At 37.7% G+C, this 18,435-nt stretch overlaps 1 protein-coding gene across 1 annotated transcript; it reads right to left on the reverse strand.

The window, feature by feature from the left end:
- Positions 1 to 404: 404 nt before the first annotated feature.
- LOC140790273 (regulatory-associated protein of TOR 1) lies at positions 405 to 13,313 on the reverse strand. Its single transcript, XM_073140267.1, has 23 exons — positions 12,997 to 13,313; positions 11,142 to 11,244; positions 10,828 to 10,910; positions 10,578 to 10,736; positions 10,374 to 10,490; positions 10,074 to 10,234; positions 8,802 to 8,956; positions 8,565 to 8,709; positions 8,409 to 8,487; positions 8,208 to 8,309; positions 7,579 to 7,662; positions 7,379 to 7,489; positions 6,774 to 7,127; positions 6,505 to 6,694; positions 5,306 to 5,926; positions 4,707 to 5,036; positions 4,477 to 4,600; positions 3,849 to 3,973; positions 3,601 to 3,749; positions 3,423 to 3,524; positions 3,138 to 3,223; positions 2,809 to 2,905; positions 405 to 1,167 (listed from the first exon to the last, which is right to left on the reverse strand). Exons 1-23 carry the CDS (start codon positions 13,279 to 13,281, stop codon positions 829 to 831), a joined length of 4,101 nt encoding a protein of 1,366 aa, XP_072996368.1. The 5' UTR covers positions 13,282 to 13,313; the 3' UTR covers positions 405 to 828.
- Between the last annotated feature and the right edge of the window lie 5,122 nt (positions 13,314 to 18,435).

Genomic DNA, 18,435 nt, shown 5'->3' on the forward strand with positions numbered 1-18,435 from the left:
GACATTACTGGATGAATATCCCACACTTCAAATACAAAATACATCCAGTGTTGTACAAGACAAGATTTCAGATAAATATGGTAACACTTCCGCACCATCTACAAGAATAATAAGACTTCATTTACAACTGTTTGAAAGCAATTTAGGATATACTGCGAGATTCCAAGAATCATCTTACGGATATGCACTCCGATATAAGAGAACAAATAGCTGCCTAATGAGGTTGAGAATAATGCAGCCTCCCATGAAGGTACAACTATTCATCCATAGAAGTCCATTCATATTCCAAACAAAGATAACGATCACCTTTTTGGAATTAGTGACCATAGGGAGATGAAAACAAACTACGGATCAGTAAGAAGTGCAATTCCGGTGGACAAAACTTTTCCTGGACCCAACAATAATAATCCCCTGCTCGGAAAGAGCCCACCAAACTTAATTTATCATATAAAGAGTATGGCAATTTTACAATTGAAGAGAAGAAGAAAATCAAGGAAGAAAAAAAAATCCAAAAAAAAAGAAAACTATTTACATCCTTTAACTAGGTATGATTATTTGTGAGAGCCTCTTAGGGTAATGCAGCAATCCTGATGCAGTGGAGACCTTCTGCACGAGAGAGGCTAATAAATATTGTAACATACAAATTTCACAAGATGGCCAGAGGTGCATATATCCAACATGCGACGACGCATTCAAGCTGCAGCAAGATATCAGCTCACTTTGATATGTGATAACCACTTACCACAGCCATGTTGATTTGGGTCATTTAATAGCTAAATATTTTTAAAGCTTCTTTCATCGTACCAAATGGAACTTACTAGGGAAAAGTTATCTAACTTGGTAGTTGTCATCTGCATAGATAGATACACAGGCATCAGCAGCACCTGCGGCGAGGAGTACTCTGTAGGGATGGAAAGTGAGGCAGCTTACTGGACCTATTCTTTGACCCATGAAAGTGGGGAAATACCGGATGATGCTCAATTGTTCTCCTTCAAGGCTGAAGACCTTAACAATTTGCTTGGCAGAGCCACTTGCAATAAGTGGCGCATGGCGATGAATGGCCAAAGCCGTAAGTGAGCCCCTATGTGCATCAATAGTAAGATAGGGCTCCGTGTGATTTCTTATATCCAGAAACTGAATATCCCCCGCTTGAGATGCACTAACAATCTGCATTAAAATTAAGATTGCAGAAAAATTATGGTTCTTGAGTTGTACAAGCATCGAAAGTAATCTTCAAATGCCATATTGAGAAAAGGATTTAGCATTTGAAAAGGTTTCCTAGTCCTTAGGGAGAAAAGAAGAAACAACATTTGCATTCTCAAGCACGGATTCCATGTTGGTCTTCACCAGCTAATACAATATATAAAAGGAACTTAAGATATTAAATTGCATGCCCAGTTATTTTAGAAAAAAAAATCATATCATCTATCTCAGAGCATGCACCAAAACATAGGAAAAAAAGGACAAAACTTGATAGGTACTTTTTGATGGAAAAATACATTTGAGAAAAGACCAAATATCTAGTGCAAATCACATGCTACTAGATTGATTGGCAAGCTACTATAAAGAGAATGGTAAAATGAATGTTCGCAGTTTTACACTGCAGGTTGGCAGACTTGAGAGGAATAAATAGCATTTGGTAAGTCTAATGATGCATCCATCATCTTCTAGTACACCAACTAGGCAAAACATTATACACTAATGCTGAGTACTAACTATATTCCACCAGGAATAACTCAGCATCCTTGTAGCCCATAATTCATGCTTCATATTGTCAAAGAATGTCTATAACTATGGCCATCTGAAATAATAGGTATCAGAAAATGATAAATAATATTGAAACAATTAGGCAATCCATCATGTTACATGCCACCTAGTGTAATAAATTAGTAGCAGTTGCTACTCACAAACATACAAGTATCGTGGCATTTTTGTAGTTGAGAAATGGTAAGTAGGTCTAATAGGAAGGACAAGGGAACCAACCCTCTACGTGCAATTGGGCGCAGGGCCTCAAAGCTTCAGCCATGGAGTCCCATTCAAGCAACTACAGGTTATGAATTTTACTACATATCACTAGGGAGTAATTGTCGTGGGGTGCCTCTGTCCCAACTACCCAGGGTAACAAGAAGGAACATAGTTATGCTATTACTATCCCTCCATTTAAGTATTCATGCTTTGTGTATCTTTCTTGCCTATAAATCCATCACCAGGATTCCATCAAGATTAAATACTACGCAGTTTGGATCCACATAGAACAATGATGCCTATGTATAATTGAGCAAAGCAAACAATGGCCAGTATTTTCAGTAATAACATGTGCAGGAAACATTTGAAAAAGAAAGGAAGTACTTATCAAGCATTTATTTTCATTTTTCAAGATTAAAAAAAAAGGTTTGAAGGATTCCAGTTTATAGATTGATGATATTTCTAGCCTTCAGAAACCTTATCCACACCAACAAATATTGGCTCCATGTAGCATGGTAACTACTTGATGTGTTGAACAATTTGCTCTAATTAACGAATAAGTTAGATGACCAAGCAAAATCATCTTTATTGCATAGAACTTTTTTTTTCACTATCTCGATTCTATTGAGATCTTTCTTTAATATCTCTACTTCCTTTATTTCATTTTCTGCTAAAAGTACAAGGACACCAGCAGCGGGAAAATTCAAGTCACCCTATGTACTGCTATGCAACATTTCCTAGAACGATAGTCAAAATTAGAGGATTGGTACTTATGTTGATGCTCTACATCTAACTACCAAAAAGGAATTTGCATGTTAGTTGATGGGCACTTGGCAATTTTACCTTAGAAGGATCAAGTCCAGGTTGAAAACCTAGTCCGACAACTCTCTCTACCTTCTGAGTATGCGGTCTCGCATGTGGTCTAGCTGTACAGATAGGCCTGCAAAGACAGAAGAAAGCACAGCACAGCGTATACATTATAGTGTAATTGCAGTTGAATAGGATGATAAATGAAAACCTAATGAAAGATATCATTAATCATTACTTGTCAATACATAACAAGAAAAACAGGACTTCCAAAATACTTTATCAACATGGATTATATAAAAGAAGCATCTCAAACTGGATGAAATATTCCCAGAGATAATACAAGTATGAAATATAGTCCTTACGTATCAGGAGAGCGGACATCATATATCCTGATGGAGCCATCCATGAAACCAGCTGCACATTGCCCCCCATGGACATGGGAAGCAAACTGAAACAGGAGACAAAGTAAAGACAAGAAGAGCAGAAGCCATAAAAAAAACACTCACAGATTAAGAAAGGCAAGATATACAACAGGACATCAAGAGATTGATGTATCTATAGAGCTAAAATAATGAATGAAAAATAACAACAAATAATATTGTTTTATGCACGATCAATCACGAGAGCATTAGTAACAAAATTCTCACCAGTGCTGAAATGCTACTATCTGAAGAAGATGGAATGGAGCTAAGAAGTTGCTCTTTGTCTAGATCCCAAAGCAGTATAGATGATACGTCACCAGAAGCGTACTATATAAAGATAGAAGGGCATGAAAGTACCATTCTTAGAATTTTAGGTAAGTTAGGACTAACTAAAAGTTATTACCAAATAACCAGACTGCTGCTGCCAGTCTATGACTGCATTTGTACTGCTGCGAGCACCAGGTCGATGACCTTGAACAGAAGAAAATGCTGTCACAAGTTTCTGGTTGCCAATTACAGTGAAATTTTTCCATACTCGAACATTTCCATCACCTGCAACAAGTCAGATGAAAGCAGAATAGTATCACGGAGTCGCTGGCCACACAACCATTACAACATATTCTTGGTAAATGCAGCGGACAGGAATCATACTTGAACCAACTAGAAGCAAGCTGTCATCAAGCTCATTGACAAGACAGAGTTTAGAAATTCCCCTATCAGGTAAATCGTGGTTGTTGAAACCATTCATTGGTGCAGCTTCCTCATAGTTCCACACTCTGTGACATGAGGTGCCAACTTTTAGTAAGAATTAAGTGATAAGCAACTTTGAAACAAGTACAATGGATGATACATAATCCAGCACATATCAATATCCAACACACACAGTTTGAGAAACACAATTCACATTTAAGTTTAGCCATTTTGGTTGTTGTTGAATTAACAACAAGAAAAACAAACATTTAGCCTTTTGAGTCCGCTACATGAATCTTTTTCTTAGCAGTCCAAAAAATAATCAAAATGCTTTCCACAACACATGCATAGACTGTCCAGCAGAAATAGGGGAAAAGAGGCACAGCATCGGAAAAAATACAAACTATCACAATATACAGCAAGAAAATGGAGCAAGTTTAGGAGCAGATAGGGAGAAGGATATTAAGAGGATTATCATAATTTAAGGTGATTCTTAACCAATTTACCAATACATATGAATCGAGCTGCTATTTAATTCTTTGCTATCAAAATATGGAAAAATGATTACATGGTGCTCTGATAAAATTACCTGATCCGCTCATTTTCATCTGCGGCAACTACCACTGGAGAAAATGGTAACAGCAATGTGGCTTTGGTACCCATTTCAAATCTTGTATCCCAACTAGCAATTTGATCGTTTAGTTTACTTGCAGCTGTAACTCAACAAATAGACAACACCGTAAAGGGAATAAGGTTAGCAAAAGAATCGAGGAATAACAGAAGAAATGCAGATTACTTCATTACTGTAAATCTACTCACAGGAATGCTGGCATTTCGCTATGAGATCCAGAGCAATTCTTTCTCTTTCCTCTCTTCTAGCCATAACTTCTTCATTATCATCAGCCGCCGTAAGAAGTGGCCTTGAAAAATGACCACAACTCCAGTTGTAAATAGTTGATTGTGGAAGTAAACTACGTTCAGAGTTCCCAGAAGATCCGGTGGAACCTAGAAGTGGATCAGCTAGGCCTGTATCAGGAGAATTTAGTTGATGTGGTCTGAACTCTAAAGAGCATACTCGCCGCAACCCTGTTAAGTAATTTTGTCGAGGAGGGCTAACAGGAGGTGTTCTGAATGTCATTGATAAGTGGCCTGCATAGAAAACCAGAATATAAGGCCCATCACAGTTTACATGAACACATAAATAGATAATTCGTCCTGCATAGAAAACCAGAATATAAGGCCCATCACAGTTTACATGAACACATAAATAGATAATTTGTCCTGCATAGAAAACCAGAATATAAGGCCAATCACAGTTTACATGAACACATAAATAGATAATTTTTCTTTTAGGTAGGCTACCTTAAATAACAGAGGAGATAGTTATGTTTACTCATAACAGAACGAAAATGACTTACCCGCATTCATGTCAAACCACGAAGATGAGCGTGCCAATCCAGCAAAGTGAGCTGATCCTGATGGAGCAGAGGACTCTCCTGGTTGTATACCTCCACCACTAAACCTTGTAGTTCTAGTGGCCACTTGCTCAATGCCAATAATAGAGAGTGTCTTTCGAGCAAGACTTACTATTCTTGGAGAAGGATCTTTTGCCATAGTACACATGGTTAAAATAAACTGGGAATATAGTGCACTATCAAGCGGTTTTGACCTAGTATAGCTGATGACACCGTTGCTTGCATTTTCTCTCAACATTATACCAGAATCAGAATGTTGAGAGGAATCATCTGATAATGGAGAACCATGCATGATGCCAGTTGATGCAATTGGACTACTTGTAGAGATCCTTCCATCTCGACCAGAAGCTGTAGTGTCACTTCCAACTCTTAGTACAGGGCCAATGTGGGAGGACAGGCCACTTCCAGATTGTATATACTGGCCTGGGTTGTAAGCACTACTTGGATTACTAATGTTAGCTAAAGAGGGTAGCGAGTTCATCAGAGAATTAGAATGCGGCTTCCAATATTCAGCAGCAATAGACTTCAGATGCTTGTTATGACCAAAGGCAAAGCGTGCAAGTGCTGTCAAACAAATAAACTACCTTAGTCACAGCTTAACAGACTCTAAAGACAGCAACACAATCCCCTCTGTACAATGCATAAAATCAGGGCATTTTCAATAAACTCAGCATAAAAAGAATATTACAATATATAGCTAACACTACAGGAGAATGCATAAATTAGAACAGATAAAAATGTCCCTTATCTCTGCAACTGACAGATGCAAGCCACTTAAGGCAACACTGGTAAAATTATCAAAATTTCAACACAAAAAAAAAACAACAATGATCAGGCAGAAAATTTTGAGAAGATATCATAACACAATAGTAAATAGCATTATAGCAGCACAGACATCCAACAAGATAGGATCACTCTTGAGAAGAAGAGTCCAGAAATTCACAATTGTAGCTGATTAATTATACTTCATAACTTTCCCCCAAAAATAATTTATCAGCTCTATACTATGATATGCTATGGAAGTTTGTCATTGCGGCTACAGATTAGTGCACAGCCTAATTAAGATCAACTAAATAAAAAGCATAAGAACTTGCTATGTGGATCTTCCTTAATAATCCTAATCAGGATTCAGATATACATACCTACGGCGACTTCAGCCCTAACAAGAGGATTTCCATCTGAAGCGACTTGTAAAAGACTTTGAACAATATTTAGCTCAGCCTTCACTTTTTCATCATCATCACAATCCTCGTCACCTCCATGTCCATCTCTAAATGAGACAGATCCAACATCCAAAAGAGTTCCCAAAGTAAAGACGGCAGAAGCTCTGACCTGACATAAGAGAAGATGATGTATGTTATTGAAATTGGCACCAAGTGAAATTTCCCTGATAGGTAGGAAAATACCATACCTCAGGTTGAGGTTCTGACAGTAATGGTAAGATTATTGCAGGAGCATCTGCCTGTAAACCTACTAATTGAGCTTCTGGAAAATCCTCCCACAATTTTCCAAGGCATAGACAAAGCCATTGCAGAAGCAAAGGCTCGGTCTGTGCATCATGAGGATTTGCGAGTTGCAGATGTCTCAAGCAAACATCTATTAGACTTGCTTGAATACATGCTTCCTGACCCCTCCGATGGCCATCAACAATAACTGCTAACACAAAAGCAGCCATTGCGCGTTGTTCTGGATAAGCATCTACACTGTCAAGAAACCTGATGAAATATGCATGCCCTCCATCTTTCACCAAATCCACCTGACAAGACTATTATTTCAGGGGGAAAAGTAAACATTAGGTGAGTTGTATATCCATTGAAGCTTAACTATTATTTATGTAAAACAAACAAGACGACTAGTCCTCCTGACTAATCATGATAACTAACTATCATAAAGTAGAAGTTTTTAAGCTGTATTGAAGACACCCACCAACAATTAAGTTTTCTTTTTTTCGTAAGCCTCTGAAACAAATAGGCAGTGAAAATTATATCCAATCTAAACCAAATAAAAAGGGCATACCTTATCAAGAGCAAGAATCTTGGTCCATATGAACACAAGAATTTGGCGCAATTCCATTGCAGTTGTTTGAAGAAGTTTGAGCACATAAGGAAAGATACCAACAGATAAGGCCTGAAAGATGAAAACCATGAAGGTCTTATAAAGTACAGAAGTATAGAACACAGAACATATACATACACAAAATGATCAGTAATATATACCAGATCGACGGCCCAAGGTCCCATATCAAGGAATCTTCCAAGAAGCACTAGCGCTCGAAATCTATGAGATTGGCTAAGTAAAACCTAATTTTTTCAACAGGAATTGGAAGAGTATAAATTAAGGGAAAAAAGAAATCTGCTAAGAATAAATATTGGTAAAGAAATAGAGAACTTATCAAAAAATTATGAAGAAAAGAAGATGAAAACCATGAATAATGTTTTCTGTTCTTTTTTCTTTCCTTTTGTGGGTGAGTGTGTGCATTGGGGGATGGAAGGATTGAACTATCAATGTGGCATGTCCCAGTCACTAGGGCATTTCTCTTTTGAACTGTGGATGGCTTGTGTGGCGTAAGTTATTTAACCCTTTTCTCTTGAAATCACATTCTTTGTCATGTCTTTGACCTATGTACCATTAGCTCATTTATACTATCTTTCCAGTTTGTTCACGCCACTGCTACAACCATTTTATTCATAAGTTTCTGCACAAATCAACTGACAAGTTTGCAAAACTCGAGAACCATCTCAGCAAGTCAGCATATGATCCATTTTAATTTTATTGCCCAGTCAAACGAGGCAGCGTCACGCAGTTTAATTGATCAATTGTTTTGCCTAAATTAAATAGAGCTCACCTGAAGAACTATTGGTAACTGCTCTGGTGGCTTCTTATGCTCTGAACCATGGTCAAGCCACACTTCAAAGGCTGTCAACTGCTCGGTGAAAAAAGGGCTTGGCTGGTTGATAATAAAGATGCACATCAGCTCACAGCATCATTATACGAAAATTTGAAAATAAAAAGGATAACTGCATTCCGAATCATGTCAACAAAAGACCTGAAACTCGGCATTTGGATCAGCGAGAAACTGTGGAAGCTTAGAAAGACAAATCTCAGCAGCCATATCCCACGCATCCCTGAAATGTGTAAAATCTTAGCACAGTATAGCAAACAATGACAGAAAGCATACAAAAGATAATGTCTGCATAATTACCACATATGATGCTGATGAGTTGAAGGCAATGCTGGATAGGAAATTGGAGAACAATTTGCAGCTCGCATTATTCTTTCAGCAAGTAGGAAATTGCGGAAGAGACTAGCAACTAAAAGATCTTGCCTAAAGAGCCTCTGAAAAAGGTCTGTGCAGGGCAACTTACATTAGAACGAAACTCCTTACAGATTATAAAGAACTTCAAGGCCATCAAAGACTAAAATACTAAATCTTTAATACCATGAGGTAGAACATTCCATGCTATAGTATCCGTAATGGCAGTGAAGATCCAGTTTAGCTCCCCAAGTAGTGTTTTCCGATCATTTTGACGGCCAGGAATTTGGTCAATAAGAGAGTGGTCAAGGGAATCACGAAGCAATGAGCGAGAACAAAACCTGAGCAATTTTTACACAGAATCATCAAATCACAAGAAAAAGAATGTTGTGAAGCACAAGCCAAAGAATAAAATAAAGTTGTGCTTGTCCCACAGCTAAGGATCATTAGTTGGTTTTATCCTGCATATGCATCTGATAGTCACAGAGAATTACTGAAAACTGAAGCAAATATTGAAGACAAAAATAAGAGAAATAACAAGAAAATTAAAAGATCATGCCAGAGCCCCAAAAACACTCTCACCAACACTATAGGTAATTTAAGATATAATAGAACCAATCAAACAATTGAAGCTGCCCAGTGCCTGTCTATTGCAAGCAATAGCAACAAGTGATACTTCTGATGGCAAAAAATAAGTACATCAAATAAGAAGATTAACAAAGTCAGTCTTGTGGAAATGAACCAGATTCATGATATGATGGTCTAGTAACCAATTCACAACCACACAGGCAGGCACCTTTACACAAAGCACGTGTCCATTAAATTCCTGAATAACAAGAAGATGGAAGTGAGAAAATAATTGTCAATGATAGCGGCTGGGGAAAAAACACCTATAAGAGGTACTATTCATGGTTTGAAGTTTGAAGTTTCAGTTTCGACATCTTTGAGAACAAAATGTTTCTACCAAAGTGGATCTGTTTCTGTTGAGACTGACCCAAAAGCAAGGTTGAAACTAGAAATCTCGGACCAGTCTTGGCTGAAATCGACATCACAGCCTAGACTTGGAATGGTGGTAAAAAAGAGTTAGACAAAAAAACTTTTCTACCCAACTCCTTCCCTCCCTTCTTATGCAGCTCTGATCAACACATTCCAGTCATGGCCTACGAGCATAATTATGTAATTACTCTAGCCAGCTAACCATAGCTTAGTGTGGCTAGCCATATGTATCACTATTGCATGAGAAAAAAGATGTGAGCCCACAATGACTTTATAAAAGAGTAGGACAAAGTATCAATAAATTACTGAAAAAAGGATATCATAAAAAAATTGACTTCCCTCAAGCAATGAAGTTGCAATCTATAAACACTAATTATGAGCTAAAAAGGTCAATATTCAATATTCTTCTAGACCATAAAAGCAAATGAAAAATGAGAAGGCATAGATGGAGATAAAACTAACCATCGCAAGGCCATTTTAATTGGTGTAGTGAGACAAGATGTAAATACATCAGCAGGGAACTCCACACTTTGTGGAAGAGTTTCATGTGCTTCACAAGCGGCAAGCAGAATGCAGTCCTTTGACGAAGATACAGAAGAACCAGAAGAATTCAAGTCTAGACGCTAAAGAAAATATGATAACACAATATAAGTAGCTTATAACACAATAATAGTATAATACCACCAGAAATGGGAAATCAGAACTCAACATCAAGCTGCAACTACAAAATGATATATGCGAACAGTTGGATGGATACTGCACCTCTAAAAATGCACTAACAATCAGTCCTGCAGCTGAGCAATCAAAAACATATATAGAAGGTGTCCTCAGCCATGAATCAAGGTCACTGATAGATAATGGTATGTATTGGGTGTAACTCTGTAAAATGGAAAAATCAATTACACTGGACAAGTTCACAAAATAACTAGTAACATACAGAACAATCATAGCGTTGACAAGGAAGACCTTGTTAAAAACCCAAATTTCTCCATTCGTTGTAGGCTTTGGTACCCCATGACCATTGTAATGGAAGAGCACTCTTTCTGACCTAGCATATTTGCGGCAATTAGTACAGAGCTTCTTCACTTCTTCCACGGTTGGATCAAGCTGTAGTTTATAACGAGCCTGAGAAAATTTGGAGAGGTCAGTAGTGGCCTAAACTCTAAATACCACTTTAGCCGACATGACATAATATTGAAGACACAAAAGACTTTACCTTAGGTTGCCATCGTTCATATTGAGTATGCAATGCTTTTCCAATTGTATCAAGAGCTTTAGGAGCAGCCATAGAAAAAGGATCTGGTAAAAAAAGGAATAAACAGTGTACAGAAGACAGCATGAATATAAAAGGGGAAAAGGTCCTTTGGGTACAAAAACAAAATAATATACATCATGATATCTCATGAATATAAAATGTTAGAAAGACATCGTAAGGCAATAGGAAGACTTAGCAATAAAGAGAAGGTGAATATTCTAAGAGATTTAATGACAAGGAATAAGGAATTCTCAGAAACATGTTAACAATTTTACCTATCCAGCATTCCATTCTTGCACAAGGAGAGATCTTAATTACATCTGGCGGATCAACACTGATATTCAAACATAATACAAGTGCAACACATCCAGTCTTCATCTGCACCACAATGTATAGTCAAACTACTAGAAGTCTAGAAATATCAAGAAACAAGAAAGGACATTAAATAAGACAAGATATCATTCAAACATTCCAAATTTGGATTAACTGAAAGAGTTGGACTATATGGATGTAAAAGGGAGAAAACCAGAGAAGTATAGACAATTAGAGAAAATAAAAGTAGAAGACAGAATACCAAAACACAACACAATCAAAGTGGACATTGTAATGGCAGGAAACCCCCATAGGTATTAGCTTCCATTGAGGAAACATAAAAATTAAGTTAGTAACACCAGGGTTTCATATCATAGTACTCCATTAGAACTAGGTTATAACATAAAATGTTCAAAGAATTATACTTCTGCTTTAGTTTCAGCTGGACCAAATGGCTAAAGAAATTTCCAGTGAATTAGCCTTTTGTCTACTAAGAGTTCCACCCAAATTCATTGTTCAAAGCTGAAACCAACAAGATTACTATTTATGGCCTTGGTTTCAAACTGCTATCAAGCAAAACTAATCCACTTTGGCCCACATCTTTCATTTTATCCAAGCGTCAAGATCAAAACCAACCAAAACTTTGAACCAAACTCTATTCAGATAAATTATATTAGCCTGGATAGAGGATGTGAATTTTGTTAAAATTCATTCCAAATCAGCATGTTAAATTTAGAATGTGAGGATGATTGACTTTGGGAAAGAAAATGGGTTCCCACTCATAATTTGGCGCAAGGGCAGAGGACTCCACGAAATGAGACTAAGTTGTTGGAAGCCTTAACTTTAAATTCCTTTCCTAATCAAGTAATCTATTCTTTTCCTAATTGAGTATTCTGATATCATGTACACCCACATAACCAGCAGAAGTTTCACAAAAGAGAACAAAGGACAATACACAGGGCACATAAAAGGCGTCATCCTTGTGTTATTTTAACCGTCATAATTACAGAATGGTTTTCCTCCTTTCCCTTCTATGAGTTAAATCTTTGGTATGAAGAAATTATTCTTCAGTCCAATAGAGAAATTTGAATGGCCTCTAACCATGTGCATCCCTCTTCTAACAAATATTAATGACATAAAATATGTTCTTGAAGGACACTGGCCATCACCATCAAATAAGTGAATAACCATAAAATAGGAGGTTCAGACAATATTTGAAGTAAGCCATAGAGAAACCATCTTCACTGAGAACGTATTTCTCCATCTCTCTAATTTAGGCACCAAATAAAAATCACAAGATCATCCTTTGCTAAAAGTCACATGCAATTCTATAAGAAAGCATAATAAAGATTCTGATTATTGTTGTCCAAGATCCAATGTAGAACATTACCAAATTGATAATCATTGTCCAAGCAATTCCCAAAAAGCGATCTCAACAACAAACTAACTATTGCAGAAGAAACGATCAGCCTTCCTCCAATAAAATCAAGTTCCCAACCACAACCAATCGAACAAACTGTTGCATCGACCTAACTATAAAGTTCCAAAGGTATCATTCCCCGTTCCTCTTTTTAGATTCATAAGAAAAACCACTTCCAAGGAGGAATAAGTTAGTTAGTTATTAGCATTTCCTATTCCTCTTTTAAGCTGTGCCTTTCATTTAAGTACCTTCTTCCCTTTCTTCTTTTAAACAAAAGGTTTCCAACCATAACGAAAATCATATGGTGTCAAATTAAGAATAAGAACAACACGAGATTAAGGAAGCGTGTTCATAATACCAGTAAGGGCAAATATAATATCCAAGATATGCGCACTTACCCGGTCTTTCGGCCGCCACTTGGAAACCAATCCGCTATCTGACGGCCCCGACGCAACGCAATCCTCGAATCCCTCGTGCCGGAACTCACAGAGAACCACCGTCTGCGGCAGATACGCCAAGCTCGTAGTTGCAGCCGTTGGCACCACCGCTGTTGTTGCCGTCTCAGGCTCCCTCCTCTGACCACCGCTTTCCCCATCCTCCCTCTCCGAGAACTCATCCAAGTGGTTCGACACCGACGCTGACGACTGCGAGAACCTGGATGCCATCAGATCTCCCAATGCCATCTAATCCCAACCACAACCCAAAACCCACCTCACCCCGGCCCCAACCTCGCCGCCTCCACCATCTCCCCAAGAACCCCAAAACGCAACCCTAACACCACAATCGACGCCTTCTTTCCCCTCCTTCTACGCCGATCACCAGCTAATCCACGAAGCCACTGGACCAGCGGCGCATAGAGATCCGCCGTAGGAACGCAGCGCAATCCAGCCCGGAAACCCTAGATGGAACCCCCTCCAAACCCTAGGAAAACTTCGGCGAAACCCTAGAAACCCTAGAAAAAAAAAGGTTTTCGCAAGAAAGAGAGAGAGAGGGGGGTGGAGGCGGAGGGAAATGGCGGAGAGCGAAAAGAAAGGAGCAAACGAGGAAAAGAAATAAATATTTGATAAAATAAATATATAATCCACCCCACCCCACCCCAACCCAACCCAACCCACACCTCCTCGCACGAGATTAAAAATTAGAGCAATTTACATACAACGCCCTACATTTAAGATACTTTCTCTTTAGATCCTGTACGTACACTATTTTCAATTCAGACCTTCCCTTCTCCATCAATTTGATAACTCACCGGACTGCAGTTAGCCAGATTTCCTTGCTATGTCATTTGACCTAAACTCGGGTGTTCTTTGAAAAAAGTGGAACCGTAGGGGTTCCAATCGCGAAATCACACAATGTCGGGGTGTTATATGTACATTCCAGTAGTTCTCCTTTTTTTCCGCTTTGTTGTTTTTTTTTTATCGGTTTCGAACTTCCGACTTGGAGAGGGAGGGTGGCAGCCACCGTGCCCGTTCTGCCCCCTCTGGTGCCTCGCTGTACTTTCGTTTCTTCCGGGAATGCCCTCATCCGAATCCTGACCGTTGGATCGCACTGGACGGCGCACCGCATCCCGCCTCGGTGGTCCCCAGAAGTTGGTGGTAAAAGGAGTCGGGGAGCATATTTGTTTGACCGACCCTCGTGGTGATTTCTGGCCGTCCGATTAGAAACGGACGGCGATCAACCGGGGGGAACAACCTTGATGGTGGCCTGGCGTCCGAGTCCACCCAACTTGGTTGCATGCCAGCTCAGCATTCAGTATGCGTCCAATGAGAAATAACTAACACTCGTGTAACTGTAACTCTTTCTACCTTGGTTAATTTTGAAATATTTGAGACAATAATAAGTAGATGAGATTTGGAGCTTTTATGTGTCCAATTGCACCAAAACAAAAAATTAAAAAATTAATTCACGAAATACACTGTTAAATTCTTATTTTCCAGGTGAGATTTGAATCATCAACGTGCTCATATTGAGTAGCATGGAACCCACACACACTTTATATGAAAACTATACGTTCACATGAAAAATATTACATACTAACAAATATTCTTAGATATTTTTTTTCTCATATAACTGTATCATTTATTCTTCAGAAAATAAAAGAAAAAAGAGTTACAATTCATGGAATATTCATGATTTAGTATTTTTCTAAAAATATTTAAAGACTTACAAGTTGAGAGTTGAGAAGGACTTGCCCAGAGATTGAAAGTTCTGAAGCACAATTGTGGGTCATGTGATTAATGGGTAGAGAATATCCTTTCTGTAATGCAGCAGACATATGGAGATGGAAAGGAAAGTTAATTCTTAGGAAAACTCTATTATAGTATCAGAAAGTTGCATAGGATTCTTTTCACAAGGGAAGTAATGGCAGCATGTAAAAGGAAATCTTTTCCCTTACAATTCCTCGATTATGTAATAAACTTATAAAAGCTAGAGCAGGTGGGTCTGCATATCCGTGGAACATGTATATTTATATAAAATGCGTTATTATGTATCTGATGGTCCTAAATAAAAACCGAACCTGATATTTTTAGCAACTCAATTGATTATTAAATATCGGTGTCAATATGCTAACTACTCTTAAATGCACCCGTCAATCTTAAGAATAAAGCAAGTGAATTAAACATAAATACACCAATCAAATGATGCATGTCGTTTGTACGCATGCATGATCTGATCATTAGTGTTGTCATTCTCCTTTTAAATCAACGAAAACAGCTTGCATAAAGCTCAAAAATTAATCTCTTGATCAATAGATTAATAATTAGCTTATTAACATTTAGAAACGATCACTATAATGATGTCTTGTTGACCCTTAAGTTAGCTTAAGGCCTTAGTATTACTTATAAACGTACACAGCACGGCATTAATGGGAGTGACATGACATCTTCTGGTTGGTTTGTTAAGTATCTTTCCATAATTAAATTTGGATCATTGTAATTATTAAATTTTAATGCAGTCCATGTCCCTCTCCTATTATATAATTAATTAATCAATCCTTCTGATTACTTCTTGTAATTACTTTTTTTCCCCTCCAATTAGATTGGAGATCTAAAGATAATTAGAGGTTGGACATACAAATTAAGTGACAACTATATAATGAGAAGATATCTAAGAGGCACTTTTATGCAATCCACAATCTGAAGAAGGATAACAAAACACAACTCTTATCTTCCTTTTGTCTTCTCTTTTCACAGCAAATTGTCTCCTTTTCAACTATATTGGAATCCTTGTGCCCTTGTCATTGTGAGCACAAAAGAAGCTCCATCTACCTTTTTTTCCCCTTCTCATTCTTTACGTATATATATCTCTCTTCCTTTCAACTCACCATTTTTTTAATCCACTTAGAGCAAATTGAAACAAGGACATAAAACTTTATACATGTATGGAAATAATATAGGTGATGTTCTAATGGCTTTCAGGCCTCTCAGGTCTCTCTTGAAAGGGAAAGAGCACAATGTAGATATAAAGCAATCTAAAGTAGAATTTAGAAAGTTGCTTTGCTCTTGAAAGCTCTACAAACTATAACTAGGGTTTGGGGGGGTTGGAATTAGTTGAAGGAGAACAATGGATGGTGGAGTGAATTGGAAGGTTCATTAACAGTTGGATTAAGAGCATCTATTAAGGCTGCTAAGCTTCTTCTCTTAAAGCAAAGTGTGTACCCTAATATGCCCAATTACTCATCCAACTTTAGTCTACAGAACAAAATTATTGAGCATGAATTTATCTTGAACCTAAGCGGAAATGTGCTGAACTACGGTGAAACTCACATGATTCTCAGTGTGACTAAGATCGCTGTTATCTTGAAGGATGAATCTAGGTTGTGGCTTGTAAAAAAAAACACATACACATACACACACATATATATATTATATATATATAGAACCTTCGAACAATATATGATACAGTGCATGCGAAGCCAAGTAAGCAGATCTATTAACAGCATGAAAGATTTTCTGACTGGTGTGAGTTGGCAAGTGTTTGCTGACTTGGATACCCAAATGGTAAAAAGATTAAAATAAAGAAAAGAAAAGAAAAGAAAGAAAGAAAGAAAGAAAGAAAAGAACACAACTACTCATGCAACCCAGCTGTCTCACTCCCTTGTGTCTCCTCTCTTTTTCTCTCTTAAGATCTGCAATGGTTGCAGTGCAATGAAGCTGTCTGATGGCTGCTCACATGCAGTAAAAAGTTAAAAATAAAAATATACAAACGAAGCCATCTGGGATGATAACCCCACCAACCACCGCTCCTTCCAACTAGCTAAGTAAATAAATAAATAATGAGAGAGAGAGAGAGAGAGAGGAGAGAGAGAGAGAGAGAGAGAGAGAGAGAGAGAGAGAGAGAGAGAGAGAGAGAGAGAGAGAGAGAGAGAGAGAGAGAAGAGAAGAGAGAAGAGTGGACAAATATGGAAGCAACAAACTAAGCCAAGAGTGTTGAGACTCCTAGCTGTCATCTGTGTGTGTTTTGGGGGGGATGGGAGTAGATTTGGTTCTCAAAGTATCTCTAGATTTTAGTGCATTGCCACTTGGGAGAGCTATGATACCTAGGAGCTAGTATATAAGCTTTCCATAGGGTGTTTGTTCTCTGGGAAAGATGAGCAGCAAGGTGGGCCAATGGGTATGGGGGTTTCAATGCAAATGCTAGCTCTACAGGCATCAAGCCAAAGATACCATTATGCTCCCCTTTGCTGCTTGCTGCTGGAGCACATAAGAAAGGGAGAAAAAATGAATAAATAAAACAACATAGCCCAGTTAGGCAGGTTTATATGTATGTATCCTGCTTGGATGGATAGTAGAGTGCTAGTTCATGGCTTTGCTTGGCCACACACAAAAAATGGGGATAAAAAGATATTAGGATGAGTGACCGGTCGAGTTTAATGTCATCATTTTACGAACTTTGAACTATATATATTATTTTTTGGTTGGGATTTTCTTTTCTTTTCTTTTCCTTGAAGCAAAACATTTTGTTGGCCATCATTAATGTGATCAAGTTGTGAAGGAGTAGATTTGCATTGGTTTGGTTCATATACAAGAAAGTCTCAGAGATCAATTCCTATTATACATTAGAGCTCGTGTAAATTGTGGGAGTGTATATCTTGTTATATATATATATATATATATATATATATATATATATATATATATATATATATATATATATATATATATATATATATATATATATATGAACATGGAGCCTAGTGTCCTTTAATTAATACACTGTTCATAGCATATTTAACGTGCACAACTTTCACTTCTCCTCCTCAGTCAGTAACCAGTTGAATATTAGAGTTTAATCTCAAGTTTCTTCGGAGCAGAGGCTCTGAGTTGGAATCATGTCAGTTCACTTTTTGATGATATTTATATATTGTGAAAAAAAAGTTTTTAGAGATATCAAAAGTATTATCGACACTTGAATAGGTCATTTTCTTGAGACTTAAATTAATAAAACACTTTCACAAGTCCCTGCACGTAATTTTCAAGTGGAAGAAGTTTGAGGAGAAAGGAATTTGATTTCTCCAAGCAAGATTGAGCACATCGAGTTGAAAATGAGAGGGACAAGAAATGCAATCTATCGAAAATTAAAGCACAAGATATTCTCATATCTTTTTCTTCTAATATTGATGTGTAGAAATCAACATGGATGGTAATGGCTCCCTCCAAGACCTTCCATCCTTTTCCATGTTGTAAAAGCTAACAAGTATACAAAGACATTACTCTTGGGAGTTTTTTTTTCCACGCATAAGAATATATATATATATGGGAGTAGATATTCATGCAAATTAGATGTGACAGTGTGACAGTATGTAGACAATTTAGTTAGCGAATCACACGCCGAAG

The sequence above is a fragment of the Typha latifolia genome, chromosome 6 (genome assembly GCF_019914945.1).
Source record: "Typha latifolia isolate L0001 chromosome 6, TyphaL0001v2, whole genome shotgun sequence".
Classification (NCBI taxonomy): Eukaryota; Viridiplantae; Streptophyta; class Magnoliopsida; order Poales; family Typhaceae; genus Typha; species Typha latifolia.